The sequence below is a fragment of the Strix aluco genome, chromosome 11 (assembly GCF_031877795.1).
Source record: "Strix aluco isolate bStrAlu1 chromosome 11, bStrAlu1.hap1, whole genome shotgun sequence".
NCBI classification, from domain to species: Eukaryota; Metazoa; Chordata; class Aves; order Strigiformes; family Strigidae; genus Strix; species Strix aluco.
Genome location: NC_133941.1, coordinates 3,646,462 through 3,665,084, shown reverse-complemented (window position 1 = coordinate 3,665,084; position 18,623 = coordinate 3,646,462). Strand labels below are relative to the sequence as shown.

Genomic DNA, 18,623 nt, shown 5'->3' with positions numbered 1-18,623 from the left:
CTGCTTCTCCAGCTCAGTAAGTGGGATCTGTCTGCCCCATGGTGCCTATTCCACATACTTAGCCAGGACCCTGATCCCAGGCTAGTCTTGGCCTCTCAAGTGGTGACCACAGTCAGGACTGGATGTGGGGTTTTCATGAGCAGTTAAGCTAATCTAGTGAATTCTTGATTCCTTTCTCTCTGTGCTGTTGTGGCTCAGTATGTGAGTTAGTTTGGGTACATTCGTGCTTCCTTCCAACCTGAATATTACAGATGCACTGGCTGTGAACCTTATGTCCAGTAGTCTAAAGGGAACTGAGTATCACTGGGATATTGCACTGTTTGTACTAGTTATTAGTCTTATAAGAAGATCATAGTCCTAGGCAGAGGTGTGGCCTCAAAATATGTCTAACTTGACTTTTTTTTTCCTTTTATTTTCCACCTAGGTATCACATGCTGTTGCAAAGCTAGTATTAGTTAGTTTCCACTGGCAAATCTCAGAGATTTTGGAAAGGTAAGTGTAAATAGTCTTATCTCTTCTGTGCTCAGTGGTTTTCCCCTTGCTTTGCAGGAATGCTCAGGGTGGTCCATAGGTGTCTTTTTGACGAGTGTCTTTGAACCTGAAAGCAGGCCACACAGTCCATTTCAGGGAGCACAGGAAAAACACTGTTCTGTTGAGGCTGCATTGCTTGTAAGAAATTTTTAAACGGGGAGGGTAGAGGTGGCAAATGTCTTTCAGTCTGAGGAATTACTGTCATGCTGGGAACCTGTAGATGCATTTAGCTTAAAATTGAGATAACAGATTGAGAGTGCTGCATCTATATTTATTTATTTAAACAAATATAAAGGTGACATATGTTCCTTTGAACATATGAGTCATAAATCATAAAGAAGCACTGAACTTGTGCTGATGTATTCACATTGAAGTTTTCGTTCCTTCTGAGCATAAGTGATGGTTTTTTTCCAAGCTGACTAGCTTTTGGAGAGCAGGAGAAGATGGTGTGAGAGAACTGAGTAGTACAACCTTGGTCAGTGTCACTGTAATGATGTCCTCCAACTAATTTCTAAAGGAGGGTTCGGACTCTGCCCAGACATATACGGGAAGTGTGTCAGGAGGCACTGCTGTCTGGCAGCCCCTCCAGAAAATACTGGCTCAGAACTGAACATTGTCTGAAAATAGAGAGCACAGCAGTCTGACTCATTCTGCCATGCCATTTTTGGCCCTGCAGCCAGCAACTACATCCAGAGAACATATGGGAAATGCATCTCGTGTATGGATATTGTTGCAGCATCTTTGGTAACTGGCTCGTTGGTTACCATGCATCCTGTGACAGCTTTCTCTGGGGAATGTGGAGGGTGAGATTCCTGCATAGCAGCTCAGGGCAATTCTGCAGGTTAACTAACGAGATTTAAACAGGAGGAAGTTTGGGGAAGGGTTTACTTCCAAAGCTATGACTTTGCAAGTTGTTCTCCAGTTGATCTGGTCCTCAACCTTCTGTCTTGGTATGAAATTACATTATCAAATGAAAGCTCCCTAGTACAACTATAAAGGGCTAGTGGGGAGGGAGGATTTACAGCACAGTCACAACAGTGATGCTGCTGTTTCGGAATTCATTGAGATATAAACATTCCTCTGCAATGGAAATAACGAACAGCAAAACATGTTTAATTCTGAGGCTGCTGATAGACAGCTTCATATGCCTAAAGGGTGATAATCTGTCACAGAGTAAATACTTAACTAGATAATAGACTGGAGTCAAAGTAAGGCCTAACCAGGATAGCTTGATTTTACAGAGGAATAGGAGACGGACAGGAGCCTCACTGGACTGTGTTGTTATGGGCAGTGGCTTCAGACTTCAGACTGCTCTAAGAGTGTGGATAGAAAATCTTGGCTTCAAAAATAATTTTTGCAGGAGAGAATTGTAGAAAAATATTCATCAAGAAGTATGAGGGAAATATTAATCCATTACTGCGAGAAATATTCCTGTTTCTGATTTTGAAGAAACTCTCATAAAGTTTTGTTGATGAGAGTTCAGCTCACTATGTGAAGGAGCCTCACGCAGGCCACATTTTCACTTTCCTCATTGAAACCTAACCTACCCCTACCACTTCCACAGAGCTTGTTATTTATTCAGGCAAGAAGGATCAATTTAACAAAGCAAAATGTGTTTGGAAATTGATTTGATCATTCTTCAATTGCCTTTACAGGCACAAGTCTAATGCTGCCCAATTGCTAGTAGAAGCACGAGTTCAGCCCACCTCATCCAAACATGTAAGTATGATAACTATTTTGGTCTGTTCCCTTGGCAGACACCTCTGACCCACCTCACTGGAGGATTGCATTACTAATGGCATAGTCTGTCCCATATTAACCCTTTTCAAACTCAGGTCCAACACCCTAACTCAGTGCTGGGTTTACTTTTAATGAGAATGCATTCAAGAGATGTCTAACATTTGGTGGCCTTCTAAAATGGGGTTACAGTGTTGATGGATAAGGGAAGAGCAACTCATGTCATCTACATGGACTTGTGCAAAGCATTTGACACTGTCCCGCACAACATCCTTGTCTCTACATTGGAGAGACATGGATTTGACAGATGGACCACTCGGTGGATAAGGAATTGGCTGGATGGTCACACTCAAAGAGTTGTGGTCAAGGGCTCGATGTCCAAGTGGAGAGCAGTGATGAGTGGTGCCCTCAGGGGTGGCTGTTGGGACTGGTGCTGTTTAACACCTTTGTTGGAGACACCGAGAGTGGGATCGAGGCACCCTCAGCAAGTTCACCAACAGCACCAAGCTGTGTGGTGCGGTCGACACGCTGGAGGGAAGGGATGTGCCATCCAGAGGGACCTGGACAGGCTGGAGAGGTGGGACCATGTGAACCTCATGAGGTTCAACAAGGTCAAGGCCAAGGTCCTGCCCATGGGTCGGGGCAATCCCAAGCACAAGCACAGGCTGGGCGAGGAGTGGATTGAGAGCAGCCCCAGGGAGAAGGACTTGGGGGTGTTAGTGGATGGAAAACTGACCATGAGCCAGCAATGTGCGCTCGCAGCCCAGAAAGCCAACTGTGTCCTGGGCTGCATCCAGAGCAGTGTGGCCAGCAGGGTGAGGGGGGGGGGGGATTCTCCCCCTCTGCTCTGCTCTCGTGAGACCCCTCCTGCAGTGCTGAGTCCAGCTCTAGGGGCACCAACATCAGAAACACACGGACATGCTGAGCGGGGCCAGAGGAGGCGACGAAGATGCTCGGGGGGCTGGAGCACACCCCTGTGAGGACAGGCTGAGAGAGTTGGGGGGGTTCAGCTGGAGAAGAGAAGGCTCTGGGGAGACCTTAGAGCGGCCTCCCAGGACTTAAAGGGGCTACAGGAAAGGTGGGGAGGCATAGGATGAGGGGGAACAGTTTTAAACTGTTGGAGGGTAGATTTAGATTAGACATAAGGAAGAAATTCTTCCCTGTGAGGGTGTTGAGGCCCTGGCACAGGTTGCCCAGAGACGCTGTGGCTGCCCCCTCCCTGGAAGGGTTCAAGGCCAGGTTGGACGGGGCTTTGGGCAACCTGGGCTAGTGGAAGGTGTCCCTGCCTGTGGCAGGGGGGTTGGGACTAGATGATCTTTAAGGTCCCTTCCAACTCAAATCATTCTGTGATTTAAATAGCAGCTTTGCTATTGTCTTGCAGGTAGTGTTCGAGAATTAATTGCTTCAAGAAAATTAAGCTCATTTTTTTGGCATGAGTGATGGTACACAATGGAAGGAGCAGAGTGCAAGGGCTTGGCTACCTCTTCCAATTCTGCTCTCTCTGTAAAAGACACTGAAGGGAAGCTCTGGCTGCACAGAATGAACAGAGCTTGTCTGTGGCTGGAATAGAGATTTTTTTTAATTTTTTTTTTTTCCCTTAAATGACTGCTGCACTGCTCTGCTTACGGATGCTTAAGCCAGATCTCCCAGTGGTGTTGCTGCTGAGCCAGTCAGTGGTGATATTTGAACCAACAGCTTGTGATTTACAGTCAGGGTTACATAGGTCTTTAGATACTACTTTTTTTTTTCCCTTTTAAACAGAAATTTCCTGTTGCATGTTTACAGATTTCATTCACAGTGGGTGCTTTGATACAATCCACAGTTACCCCAGGAACACATTGCCATGTGTCAGATCTTGAGTGATAAAATATTACATCTGAGAAACCCTCTTTGGGTTGGGAGGAGGGGAGATTTAAAAAGCCTGATTTGGCATCTGAGCTGACTTGTAACGAGCAGAGAGTGAAAATGCTAAAACAGCTGACAGGAGTAAGCTTCATGAACTCAAATTATCTGCCTAGAGTCCAGAAAAATCTTTGTTATTTGACATACCTGCAAATTAGTCCATGTATTTTGAGATTTCTCTGAATCTTATATCAGCTGTCACTTAAGTACTCTCCACTGCAATGGTGATTTCATTTTGAGAAGATAGATATTACACTTAAAAGATTCGTTTAAGTCTTGACAAACTCGGTTTGATAGGCAATTCTTTAGTCTTTCTGTATGTGCTAGGGCAAGTGGCTCTGTGCTTCAGCTCCTAATGCAGAATGATGATATTTTGGGGGCAGATGCTCATTCTGAATGTCTGTAGAGCAACTGACCCGATAAGGAGAAGCTATAGTGGTGAGCTCAGAGACAGCTTGCGAAGGTTTGGGGTAGTATGCCTGCTGTTCAAGCTGAGCAGTTGCTTGAGGCCATCGAGGCAGTTGCAGACTCGGTGAATCTTATTCTGGTCCATAAGTGAGGCCGCTTAGAACAAAGTCGCATTATTTCCTTTTTCATGTGGTCATGCTATAAAACGAGCTCTGTTGGTCATGTGGCAGTGTATCATGCTGCTGCTCCACTGTGTCTTTGGCACGCAGAGCTAGGCATGGAAACGGATGGCTGTCTCACACAAGCTTCTCCATTTGTAGCAAAGGTTTAAGTAGATGAAAAGTGATTATGGGACTTCTCCGTGAAAGGAGAAATAGGAACATAAACCCCCACTAACAGCTTTGTAGAGCCTTGCTAGACCTAGTTCTTCAGGTCCCAAGGGTGAGCCAAGATGTGTTAAAGGCTAAATCTGTTGTCTAGAGATTAGCTCTGCACTACCCATGGGGAGATCCAGACTGCTTCCCAGTGGTTTGGTAAAGCAATAGCAGAATTATGCCTGACTTGAAACGAACGGCCTAATCCTCTTCAGCTGAAGGGATGATGCCTGCTTTGCCAAATGTAGCATAGGCAGAAGATAAGAGATGTGAGTTGATGGCCTGTGAACTCCTTTTCCTCTCTGTATAAACACTCTACACACTGCACCTTCAGTGTTCTCTCCTCTTACCCAAAATCATTGTCCAGTAAAAGGGCACTGCTAAGCCTGCTTCCAGCTATAGCTGCTCTCCAGGGCCTGTGGAACAGTGGGAGTCTGACCCAGCTGACGAAGAATATCAGTAAATTCAGGGAAAGACTAACACTATGATGTATTTCCTCATTTTTCAAACAAGGTGAGAGAAGGACCAGAAAAATAAAGGTGATTTCTAGATTAGAGGCAGGAGGTGTTTAATGACTGTCAGTCTCTTGTGCTCCATGAGATTAAAGAGGTTCTTGAGAAGGACTGTCTGTCAGGGCAGTGCAGCACCCCAACACACCAGTGACTTCTGGCCTGGTGCTCACCTGAGACCATTGTCACAATGAAGGTGATGCAGGTGCCTGTGGATAAGGTGAGAATATTCTGGGAGAGCTGGGCTGCTTTCACTGTAATGCTGATTTATCTCTCTCCCAGGCAATGGTACATTCCTCCCATCACTGCGCAGTGTGCATGCAGTTTGTCCGGAAGGAGAACTTGCTCTCTCTGGCTTGTCAGCACCAGTTCTGCCGCAGCTGCTGGGAGCAGCATTGTACAGTGCTCGTCAAGGATGGCGTCGGAGTTGGTGAGTTCAAGGCAGATTATGGTACTGGGTCTGTATTTGCCATGTTGGCTGTTCTGATGATGACAGGCTGAATTGGTCTAAAACATCTCAGTAATGAGAAAATGGAGCATGGAATGAGTATTTGTGAAAAACTTAACTTGAACTAGTGGTCTTACCTGAATCCCTGTTTAATATTGAAGTAGCACCAAGAGAGTGCTACTCCTGCCTAAGAAAATGTGCAAGTCCATAGATCCATTTTCTGCTTTTCTCCCCTTGTGATCTCAAGAGCATGACTGTAACAAGTTAGAAGCTACAAATCTGCTGAAATTTTGAGTTTGCATCTCTCGTAATGTATTGATGCACTGCCCCTGGAGTGTTTGCAGACGCAAGCATCTGTTCCCTTTGTGTTGGGTAGAAGTCTGTAGTTGCCAGAGTGGCTTTGGGCTTTTCCTAGCCTGTCTTTCACGCTGGCATGGCAGTAACATGCAATTTTCTACTTTAAGTGTCTGACCTTGTGAATACTGGTTAAAGCAGTGCCTGGTCCTGGATGCACATGTGCCCTGTCATCTTTTGGTGAAGACAGTTGGGCTTCAGCTTTTCAGCAGCCCTGATAGATTTGTTTCACAGTTGCGTCCCTCTTGCCACAACAACAGATGGCACCTAGGAAACTGTTGAATGCTTTCTGTGCCTTCACTCCTTAGCATAAGTTGCACTGTGCTAAAATGTTGCTTTCTCTTCTCAGGGGTCTCCTGCATGGCTCAGGACTGTCTACTTCGGACACCAGAAGACTTTGTGTTTCCATTGCTGCCTAGTGAAGAGCTGAAAGACAAATACAGGCGCTACCTCTTCAGGGACTATGTAGAGGTATTGTTTTTTTAGTTTTAAAATACCCTGGATCAATTCACCAATGACTTGCAGAATTTTTGTTTGAAGTGTCTTGCATCTTTGATTAGAACTGCAGTAACTGCAGCAAAATTGTCCCTGATAAACATGATGTGGCTGCTCCTGTAGCACAGCCTCACTGACAAAATGCTCTAGCAGGTTGCCAAAGTAAATTTTGCTTTAAGGTCACCCAGTAACTCCTTGGCTGGTACTTCAGAATTGTCAGAATGTTGCAGATGAGAACTTCAAACTTCAGTCTGAGTTTTAAAGTCCTTCTTGCTCTTGCATAGACATTTTAGGTTCTGGAAAGTAAGTCCGTTACCTTAGTGGAGCCCAACTGAATTGGCTTCCTCAATAACATTTCACATGAGGTTTTTTGAAATGAAAGCAACAGTTGTTACAGTTGAATGTGCAGGAGTATCCTGGTAACTGGGAACAAACTGGGAGCACTCAAGAAGCGACGAAGCAGTATGAAGGAGTGGTGTCACCTCTCTTCAATAGGAGACCCTTTGGGAGGGAACAGCCACCCCAGGAGAGCAGCTGAATATATTCTGGGGCATGAGGATGGGGAAAGAACTCAAATGGAGTAACAGTGTTTGTTCAGTGTCTTGGTGGGGTCTTACAGTTGTGTTGCAGTGCTTACTTGGTCTGTAACCCTCCATTTCTAGAGAAGCTGTACGTAATTAATACTCCTTTTTCTAATGTGGAAGAGGTTTGTCTGCTCTGTTAGCCAAGACTTGGTGTCAGTTTTCCCTCTTTTTCAACAAGAAGTAACTGACTTGTATGTTTTTGAGGATAAGAGTGGTTAAACTTAAATAGATAATGTTCTTCTGCACCCACTGCTGATCTTACCACCTTGGTATGTTCACAGAGCCATTATCAGCTGCAGCTGTGTCCTGGTGCAGATTGCCCTATGGTCATACAGGTACAAGAGCCAAAAGCCCGACGAGTGCAGTGCAATCGTTGCAATGAGGTCTTCTGGTAAGAAACAGAGAAGGTTAAAGATCACGGGGCAAGTGTATGCTGTCCTCAGAGCTACTTCATTTGCTTGCCAACAGGTTCAGTGTATAGAAGCATCTCAAATGCTTTCCTAGAGTTGTTTGTAACTTGAGTTAGCTTGAGTAATTGGACACTTGGGGTCTGACTTCTGCAGGTGGTCAGCCGTCCCCTTGCTCCCTCAGCTCCTTGGGAGTTGGGTGTTCTGATGACCAGGTAATGCAGGGCTTGAGTAATGAAGGGGTTAGAAATCTACTGTTCTCATTTTTTGGCTAGGTTACAAATTTTAGTACAGACATAGTGGCTGGTTGAGATGCTGATAATGGATGTGGAGGCCTCACTGCTCTCTTGCTGGTATTGAATTTTTAAGTTTATTACAAGTATGTGACTCTCAGAGTGCCTGGTGTGTTTTGAGGCTTATGTGAGAATACATTACTGCTGAATAGGAACACTAACGTTCCTTGTCTGACTTGAAGTGTATATGGGACCAGAGAAAAAAAGTAGCTTGCAGGGCTGCCCAGGTGTCTTCTGCTCCTGGGTGTCCAGAATCACTGCTGTTGAGAATGTCTGTGGAGCACAACACAACTGGTTTAGAGACCCAGCTTACTGGTATCTCCATGCAAATAGCCCTTACCTGGGACTGGTCAGGTCATGCTAATGCAGGTGCCTGATATGTACCACTGGAGCCAGGCTGCTTGTAAAGCCACTGGTGTGCCCCAGGCCTCTGCAGTCATGGTAGAGCAGACCCAGGTAGGCTCTAGGGAGGGATGTGTCAGGCCTCAGACATGATTTGTCAGAGAAGGCCTCAGTTCACTCTCATCCTGACTCCGGCTTCTGCCCAGGAGGGTGGGGGTTTATTGGAGTTCAGCCTCAGTCTTTGCGCTCTAGTAATACAAAGTGCATTTGCATCCCTTACCCTTGCTTGGCCTCCCAGATTTTGGTCAACAGGCAAACCTTAATTCTTGAGTCACTTTCTTGGAAATCAATATGTCTTTTTTTGGTTTGTTTTTTTTTTTTTTCCTCCCCCATTAAGCTTTAAGTGTCGGCAGATGTACCATGCACCCACAGACTGTGCTACCATTCGGAAATGGCTCACCAAGTGTGCAGATGACTCCGAAACAGCCAACTACATCAGTGCTCACACTAAAGATGTAAGAACAACCACCTGCATGGTTTTTCTTCTCTTCTAGTCCTGCCTAGGAAGCAAGATACAATTCTATACACACGTAGCAATGTGTGCTGCTTTTTCTCAGACTGCAAATTCTCGTGGCTCCCTAGGGATTGTGATAGAACACAACTGAATGCCTTGGGAACACTTTGTGTGGGAAATCCAGCTGCCCTCCTGCAGTTAGGACCCCGCGGTCCTTATTCCAGACCTGATGTTAATGTCTTTGGCAGCCAGGTGTGCTGCCCTCCCATGGGCAAAACAATTGTGACTGCTTTAAAATGATCAGTGGAGGTGTATTTAAAATGGAATGAGAGTGTGTAGTAAGTGCAGAGTCAGTACCAAATGAGGCACTACTGGTGTTTAAACCTGAGCAACTGTGTGGAGTACTGTGAACTGGAAGGTGAGAGAGATAAAGTCTTGACTTGGCAAGGACAGCAAAATGAGGTAGATGAAGTTTGTAAATTAGACATTGAAATACTTCTGGTAGATTTAGACCCAAGAAGAAGAAATAGTATTACATATCGTGCACTCTAGTCTACCTATAGAATTGTCTTTAGAAGTTACGGATGTACTACCTTTATCCTGTAGATTAGCTGTCTGCAGATTAGAACTTTTAATGTGTTTTGGGGATTTTGTGGCCTGACTTCCAAACAGTTCTTAGCTGGCATTTGTTCTACCATAGCCAATGATAATTGTGACAGTGCTAATTAACTGCAAGCTCCATTTGTGTTAGGAAAGTAGGTATTTAGACTGGAGATCTTCAATTCCCTTCTTCCTCTGGAGAAAATGTCAACATGTGATGGCATTGTTTCTGCTATGTGCCATGCTCTTTTGTAGAAATAAGGTTCTGTTATATTGAGCAATGTCCTGGCATACGTTTTGCCCACTATTAAAATTTATAAAAAGCAGCAAAACTCACTTTCTCCTTTGTACCTATGCAAGCAAAAAAATTTAACTGACCTTGACACTTCAGGGCATCAGTGGAGCAAAGAAGTGAGCAGCTCTCAGTGGTCAGGCAGATTCTCTGCAGCTAGTGAATTGGTTATTGGTTAGTGGCTGCTGAAGGCAGGATATAATGCTGATTATCTTGTACTCTAAGTAGCTGTGGAAGCTACTGTCATTTGTGAACTAATTATGTCCCTATGCCTGAGCAACTGCTAAATGGTGACTCGGTGAGACCTTCAGTTTTACTGAAGGAGTAACAACAGCAAATTTGTTTTCTTGAGCAAGCAGTACAGTGTAACTTCCCTGGCTTTGCCTTTCTGCCTCTTTTATAAACAGAGCTGTCAGGAATTGGTGGGAGGCAGGGTATATATATGTTAATATTCTCATATATGCATATGTATATTTTTTTTAAAAAAAGCAGGAGGGGAATAATCACACAAGTGTTGTCATTTCTGCAGAAGGCTGCTAGAGACAGAGTTGAATCTAACAAATGTTTCTGTTTCTCCAGTGTCCCAAGTGCAATATCTGTATTGAAAAGAATGGAGGCTGCAATCACATGGTGAGCAATTCCCTGAACGTGTCAGACCTTCCTTGTTCTAAGCAGAACTCTTTTTTTCCCCACTTTCCACTAACCAGTGCCTCCTGTCTCTTCTTTTTCAGCAATGCTCCAAATGCAAGCATGGTAAGTAGGATTTGAAGCAACTTTCTCTGCAGTGTTTGTTAGTGGTGATGTTCTCTTCTCTTTTTGTGATATGAAGACAAATTGTGAACACTGACTGAAATATTTTTTCCCCTGATAAAGGTGAACAGGATATTAATTACAGACTTGTGTGTGATAGCTTTATTTTATTTGTTTTTCCTGGCTGTGATCTCAGCTGGGTTCTGATTCAGTGCTGATTTGGCTCCCTCTCTCTGACATGTTCCTTGTATAGAGGGGTCTCCATCTCTGCCATAGTATTAACAGTGGAATCCATTTTGGAGGAGAGTATTAAGTGCTTTCCATGTAACTGTATTTGTCATCAGCTGAAAATACTGGCAGAACTGAGCCATTTACTCAGATCAACTTAAGTCCTTCTGCTTAGTGATGGAAATAATGAGCTTCAACCCAGATGAAACTGCAGGACCTCTGAATTGTTCTGCGTAACATTATCTGTTGGACTTTTCAGTCCACCCCTGTGCAATTAGCAGCCGGAGTGTCTTTGGCCCATTGTGTGGTCGTACAAAATGACATCTTGTTCTTGCACTTATCTTTTCATGGCAGAATTAATTTCTGTTGCCTTGGGGCGTGGTAGGTTGTATTCAGCCCTGTAAGTGTGCCACTAGGAAATATTATAATATCAGAACCTGATTTGGAAGATGGTGAAAGATTACTGTCCTCTCTCATTTCCTTTGCTTTGGGGTCCTCAGCAGCACTGGGTGTGCTTTGATGGAGTTCTGTGACAAGGGTGAGCAGGCACATGCCAAGGTGCCCTGGTGACGAGCACTCGAAGGCTGGTGAACTCTGGAAATAGAAATTTCCGTCTCTTATTATGAGTAACACAGAGGTGATTCCTGTTGTAGCAACTTAATCTCCATCTTTTTTCCTTCCCAGTAGAACACTCACAGCCTCGCTCTGAAATCAGGAAACTATCATGCAGGTTTTGCTATTGCTCTCTTTCCTCCGCTTTCTTCCCAATTCAGTGGCTTCCTAACTTGAAGTGTCATAAACCACTGATGTCTGAAATTACCTGGGTAGTTTTCTCCTCAAGAGAACTGAGGGCAGACTTTCTTTTGCATGGGTTAGTTCACTTTTGGATTTGATTGTTCGTATTTTATTCAGCCAGAGGTCCGCACGGGGCAGTATGCCAGTGGTGGGGAGGATGCAACTCGCAAATAAGACTGCAGCCTCCCTCTCCTTTAATCTAGAGTGACAGCCTGTGCAGAGCACAAGTACGGTTCTGCCCATTGGTCTTGGTGTACAGGATGCAGCACTTCAGGATTTACTTTCCATAGTTGCACAGGAGGCCGTACAATGAAAATCTTCGAGACAGGCTGGTATTTTTGGCTTGCTATTGTTCCATTATGCAAGATGATACAAAATGTATATGTTTCTTGGCTTAGCAGAAATATCTGAAAACAGATGGGCTGTGTCTCCTGAAGCTGTTCTTTCTTGGAGGTTTTTTTTCCTGTGCATCACAGTGGGTTTTTTCACTGTTTTCTGCAGACTTCTGCTGGATGTGTCTGGGAGACTGGAAGACTCACGGCAGCGAGTACTACGAATGCAGTCGGTACAAAGAGAATCCTGATATTGTAAACCAGAGTCAGCAAGCACAGGCCAGGGAGGCCCTTAAGAAGTACTTGTTCTATTTTGAGAGGGTAGGAGACATCTCCTTGGCCAGAGCTGCTGTAGCCTTTTAATGCTCCCTGCCTGGTGCAAAGGTCATTGCCAGCAATCTCCGTGCAAGAAACTGCCCAAAGAGAATCTGTGCAGAATTTTCAGGCCCTGTTGTTTTTAACTCAAAATCCTGCCCTGCAAGTCCCATCCAAACCAGTAATGTTGTACCCGAAGCAGATCATATTTGCTCCAATATTTCCTTGTGCTAGAGAAAATCAGTATTACCTGTGTGCCACTGTACCATTTTCCTGCAGGCTGAGTGCTGCTGCAGTAGATGGATATTGCTCCAATCATTTCCTTCCAGGATCGGGGAACTTCAGTTCCTTGCAGTACATCTTTATAGAGACAAAGACTAAATAAACTCTGCCGTGTTGAAAGCTCCATTGGCTGTAGCAAAGTTTTCCTAAAATCTCGTGTAATCACATTTTTATAAGTTGCAGTCAGAGCATCTTTGTCCCCACAGCAGGCTCGATGCACCTGGCCATGCAGTGCAATTCTAGAGCAGCATCTCTAGAAGAGAATGTGGTAGAAGTTAAATGCTGCTGCATTTCAGTTTCTCCATTAAAATGAGTTTATTCTTCACACCATGAGCCAAGCCCTATGGTAAAATAAATGTGTTCATCCCTGGCTCTCCAAACCAACAGGCTTTGGGAAGTGGCCATGTTTACAGTGTGCGCATGGATGTTGGAGTTCACTGAGCCTGTGTTTAAATGTTAATTTAAACTCTTGACCTTTCTATAGAAATCCTTTAAATAGAGAAATCACCATGACTTTCCATCTTGTTAGACACGAGGTCATGGTGTGACCAGAGGGCATTCCCACCCTGAGGAGCTGGGTTTGCTCCCTGCTCTTTGCTGCTGTCAGTCTGTTGTATCCAGCCTCCACCACTTGCTACCAGAGGTGCTGCCTTGCTGTTCTTTTCCCACAGCATGTCTTGCCTTGCTGGACTCCTGCCCCACTTCAATTTCTGCTTGCTAGAGCTTGTGCTTTTACAGCAGCAGTACTCTGGTCTCATGCCATTTTTTCTTTCCCTATCTCCCAACCCCTTGCAGTGGGAGAATCACAATAAAAGCCTACAGTTGGAGGCACAGACGTACCAACGAATCCAGGAGAAAATCCAAGAAAGAGTTATGAACAACTTGGGAACATGGATAGACTGGCAATACCTACAAAATGCTGCAAAACTACTTGCAAAGGTGGGTAGTTGTGTTTTGTTTGGCACAGAGAAGAGAATACATACCAGAATGCTAAATTCACACCACCAAGTGAGGAAGGGAATTTAGGTGTTGTGAGTATGTGGGACAGTACCTCTGGTCTAAGACATGAACTAGCCAAAAATTATGTGGAATTGACCTCTGTGAAGTTATACCAAGCTATACTTGGAAGGACTGCACAATTTCTTCCAAGGAAGATGTAGGAAATTCCACCATGAAGTGTCCCATCATCCTTGTCAGAAGGTGACTTCTTAGCTTGTAGCAACCACACAAATGTGATTGTGCTGACTTCCAAGTCTGAGACTCTTGTCCTTCTTTTCTCTCTCTTCCTCCCACTCCCCAACAGTGTCGTTACACCCTGCAGTACACATATCCATATGCCTACTACATGGAGTCTGGTCCCAGAAAGAAACTGGTAAGATGTTTTGCGCTTTTTTTGCTGATAGCTTTTTGGGGTGTAGCTGACAGCATGCTGGGCTGAATTCCAGAGCCTGGCAGTGTCTGAAGTATTAGTCCTGAGTTTGAGGTAAGAACAGGACAAATAATAGGTGGTTTTGCACCTGCCCTCTTCACTTTGAGTTGACCAGCAGCTCAGTCCTCTGATACATTACGTTATTTTCCCAGGGCGCTTCACTGCACTTTCACTAACAAGCAATTTATCCAGAATGTTTTGAGGCTGGAAGTGTGCGTTTGTTCCTTGGTAAGACTTATCACAGTGCTGTGGGCCATATTTCATGTGAAGAGCTGCTGGAGGATAGCTTTTCCAGCCTTGAATCAGGGTGTAGCTTTGCTCTTTTTTCCTGCTGTAAGTTCCTTGCTGGCTTGGTGCATTGCATGGGCTGCACATATCCAAAAATAGCCCTGAATTCACTGAAGAGGTGGTTTCTTTGACTCAGTTGTCCATTAAAACCTGTTACCCAATCTCTCCCCATAGCATCATATATATTCTCTCAGGCTGTGGACAGATGTTTTCTTCTGAATCTGACTGTACCAGTGGAAAAAGTGACCGCAGTGGTTAATAGTCCCTCTGCTCTGCCTGCAGAGCTGCTCACAAGAGCATTTTGTGACGCATTTATGGCAAAATGAGCTGAGTGAGGGCATATTTGTCACTTGCGGTGTTTTTAGGCTGACTGGGTTAATTTTGAGTAATGCAGGTTGGGGAGTGCTTACGCAGGAAACTCCTGGAAGGGATGATGCTGTCTAGCTGAAGGTGGATAAAGGAGGAGGCACAAACCTGCACTGCCAGCACAGCTGTCAGCAGAACACATTTGTCTGCTCCTCAAGTGGAGTGTGTGGTATGAAACTGCTCCTCTAAACTAGTTTCTTGTTGATGTCTCTAATTTTGCTCTTTGCAGTTTGAGTACCAGCAGGCCCAGCTGGAAGCTGAAATTGAAAATCTCTCATGGAAGGTGGAGCGAGCAGACAGCTATGACAGAGGGGTGAGTGTTCTGCTTGCTTGAGCCTGCTGGCCAGATTTTTTTTTGGTTTGGACTTAACGCTTCTGCAGGAGCGCTAAGGCAGTGAAGTGAGAGTTCTGAGAAACTAGGTCCAGAAATTCACCTTCAGCCAGCTAATGTTGGAGTGCTCACTGCCTTATGGAAGAGGAGGGAGGGCTGCAGTGAGTCCTGCAAACTGAAACAGGACTAGTAAAGCTCTAGAGGAAGCTGTGTGTAGCCCTCTGGTGAAGAGCAGATTCACAGAATCACAGAGTCATCTGGGTTGGAAAAGCCCTTGAAGCTCCTCCAGTCCAACCATGAACCTCACACTGACCGTTCCCAACTCCACCAGATCCCTCAGCGCTGGGTCAACCCAACTCTTCAACCCCTCCAGGGATGGGGACTCCCCCCCTGCCCTGGGCAGCCCATTCCAACACCCAACAACCCCTTCTGCAAAGAAATCCTTCCTAAGAGCCAGTCTGACCCTGCCCTGGCGCAGCTTGAGGCCATTCCCTCTTGTCCTGGCGCTTGTTCCTTGGTTCAAGAGACCTTAAGCGTGTAGCTTTTTAGACAGAGCAGGAGCCAGGTAGCTGCGGAGGGAGTCAAAACAAAAAGGATCTGTGATCTTGTGATCCAGAGTGCGTGTGAAGTGTGAAGGCTGATGCTTCTCAGGCCGCACCTTAGTCTCTTCCTAATGAAAGTGAGCTCTGCCTGAGGAGTTCACGCTAACAGTTTCTACCTTCTGTTTTACCAGGACTTAGAGAATCAGATGCACATAGCAGAGCAGAGACGGAGGACCCTGCTGAAAGACTTCCATGACACATAAGACAGGAGGAAGTGACAAAGTGCAGGGGTGAGAGCAGCGAGTGAAGTGATGGCAGCTTCACTGGGATAAGCAGGCACTGCCTCTGGGAGAACACGGCCAAGGACAAAGCCACCCCTCCCCTTGCAAGTCAGACACATGCAAACACCACATCTTAGTCCAGTTTGTTCTCTTTATCTTTCTGTTTCTGTTTCTGCCAGGCTAGAGGCCAGAGTTCAGATTGGCGTATTTCCTGGGACATTTCCCTCCTGCCCTTGATGGTTACAGAAGGGGAGGGAGTTTTTCTCTGAATGGCTGTTAATAGTGTTAGATCATGACAATTTATGTAATTTTCAACGGTTGTACAATTATACAGACAAACCTTAGAATAACACACAACCCTTTTTAAAAATAAATTGGCAGTGGAGTGTTTTTCCTTAATCTGCTTGTAAATTTAATGGGCTTTTCCCCCTCTCCCTCTCCCTTCCTCTGACCCAAAAATCCTCCTAGGCACTGAAGGAGTTTACAAAATATCTCAGATTTCCCAGTGCTCCTTTAACCGGGGCATTGTAGCATTGGCATTGCACGAGGAGACTGGCTGGTGTTAAGAGTGGCTGCTGCTGTGTCTGACCCGACAGTACCAGCAGTGGCTGTGATTTAGTATGATTACATGTGACATCTCTTTTCTTGTAAATCAGCTGTGCAAAATCCTGCTACACCAACAAAAGCAAACAGAGGAATTGTAGGGGAGAGACCAGGTTAACACCGGGGGATATGCCTGGAGTCAGGTCAGATTCTGCATTTGATGAATTTTAGGTCTTCCATGTAGATTTTTTGCTTTACTTGTTTTTGTGGGGAGGATGTTGTATTGCCAAAGTGAGTGGTGAGGGAATAGTAGCATACAGTTGTTAATCAAGGCTTGGGGCTTTTGCAGAGTGAAACAATCCATGTTATAAGTGCCATGCAGCCTGGTAAAGATTATTTGTGCCTGCTGGGTGACATGGCTGAGAAAATTTCATCCCATTCATCGAGGTGAGACTAAACACCGCTACATAATGAGGAGGAAAGAAAGATTATGTACAACACACTCCCTGGCACATGTTGGCAATGTGGACAGGCACTTGAATACAGGTGCACTGTTTGTACAGAGCCTGCACCAAGCCAGGCAGAAAATTAACTAGCAAAATTAATTTATTTGTATATTAGTATTGATACTGGTGAGGACTTATGAGAAAATTGATTGTTAGGAGCATGTGGAGCTTTTTTTATTAACATTCTTTTTCTAATGTAAAATACACACTAAAATAAAAATGTGAAAACCTAGTTCATCTTAGTAGGGGTTAACATGAAAAAGGTTACTTAAATGTCGATGCTTGCCTGTTTGCTACAGGAAGCAGGCCACATGTTAAGATTTCACAGGCACGTATGTCACCTGCACCAGGAACATGTTGTTTGCAGCCAGTAAGGTGGAGCTGGAGTCTGACCCGAGGAAATCTTCACCTCTGCAGGGAACTCATGGCATTCTCTTCCATGCTGTATGTGGAAGTCTTGCCTTTGATGCATCCCTGTGTTGCTCTTATACAATGTCACTCGATAAAGATTAAACTGGAGGGGGGAAAAGTGCTAAATTCCTGCATGTCAGAATAAGCTAACTCTGCTGTTGGAGCCTTTTTCATGTACCTGAGACATGTGACCCAGGTATTTGCAGCATGTATAACTGGGCAGACGGATTTTAACGAGAGCGATGCATCAGTTTAAAAGAAGAGTAGCTGTCACAGGAGCTAATCCTGTGGCTGTGCTGCTTGTACACGGCAGAAAATTTCAAACTGAGAGGCCTTTTCCTTCCTCCTTCCCTTCCCTGCTGTGGGATGTATCCTCAGGGAACGGGGCAGTGGAGTGGGGGTTACAACAGAAGCAGCTGAGGGTAGAGCAGGGTTGCAGAGAGGTGGCTGGAGCCAGGCAGCGGGGCAGGGAGGGAGTCTGTGGTTTGTGGGAGCAGTGCTGCTTGCTGCACAAGAGATCTCTGTAACCATGGCTCCTTGTGTTCCTGCTCCGTCCTCTTCTGGCTCCCCTCTAGGCTGCAGCCGTAGAGGTAGATACGTCTTGTGCTCCAGCCACTGTCTTCTGACTTCATTCCCTCCTCTGCTCCCAGTAGCAGCCTCTTTGTACCCTCCTCATGATAAATTCTAGAGGTCAGTCTCTTCCTTCCTCTCCCCTTGCTAAAATGATTGTCAAAGTCTGGGCACACTGGACCCAGGGGGAAGGGATAGTGTGGGGGAAGGCTTGCAGAGACCCAACAGTTTGCAGTGCATAGAACCAATGTTTAAACTGTTCTTTAAAAATGTAATGTGCAAAGTACTAATTAGGATAAAAGCTGGTGGTGGTGTTGTCTAAATGTAACTGTCATAGCATCTAATCTCTTTGCAGAACAGGTATGCGGAGTTTCCTAATCCCAACGAACTCTCACTTCTGTTACATCATTGTCCAGCTTTGAGCTAGATGAGAATGGGGTTTTGTCTCTCTCCCTCCCTGCCTCCTTCCCTCCCTGCCTCTCCCATGCCCCCACAAAATGCTTTGCTATGAATCCTTGTTTGTAGACAAGCTAGACCATATAGCTGTGGCCAAACTTACTGAACAGACTGCTGAGACGCGTGCCTGAGGAACAGTAATAAATATTGCAGAGCGCACCCCCTAATTCTTTCAAATTTTCTGAAAACTAGAGCGTTGTCAGCAGTTCTGTTTATTTTAAAAGAAAACAAAACACCCTTTCTGAGGGTGGTGAATGTCCTGGTTTGCACCCACAGATCCTGTTTCTATACTCGCTGGGAAAACAACAGGACTGACTTGCTTTTGCAGCCCAGGCAGGGTGACTTCTGTATTGGTGTCATACAGAAAGTCACAGACTCCAAGATGAAACCTGCAGAGCACAGGGACTG

The 18,623-nt window shown here is 45.2% G+C and overlaps 1 protein-coding gene across 8 annotated transcripts in view; it reads left to right on the top strand.

The window, feature by feature from the left end:
* The window catches only part of ARIH2 (ariadne RBR E3 ubiquitin protein ligase 2), a 33,115-nt gene extending 16,987 nt beyond the window's left edge, over positions 1-16,128 (top strand). For 7 of the 8 annotated variants that reach the window (XM_074835733.1, XM_074835729.1, XM_074835730.1 and 4 more), the window contains 13 exons: positions 425-492; positions 2,187-2,250; positions 5,744-5,891; positions 6,613-6,734; positions 7,624-7,733; positions 8,782-8,899; positions 10,370-10,420; positions 10,522-10,543; positions 12,065-12,216; positions 13,288-13,431; positions 13,796-13,864; positions 14,805-14,888; positions 15,640-16,128. In XM_074835733.1, the coding sequence (XP_074691834.1) occupies positions 425-492; positions 2,187-2,250; positions 5,744-5,891; positions 6,613-6,734; positions 7,624-7,733; positions 8,782-8,899; positions 10,370-10,420; positions 10,522-10,543; positions 12,065-12,216; positions 13,288-13,431; positions 13,796-13,864; positions 14,805-14,888; positions 15,640-15,711 (1,224 nt within the window). In that variant the 3' untranslated portion in view covers positions 15,712-16,128. The other variant, XM_074835734.1, reaches the window with a different exon arrangement.
* The last annotated feature ends 2,495 nt before the right edge of the window (positions 16,129-18,623 follow it).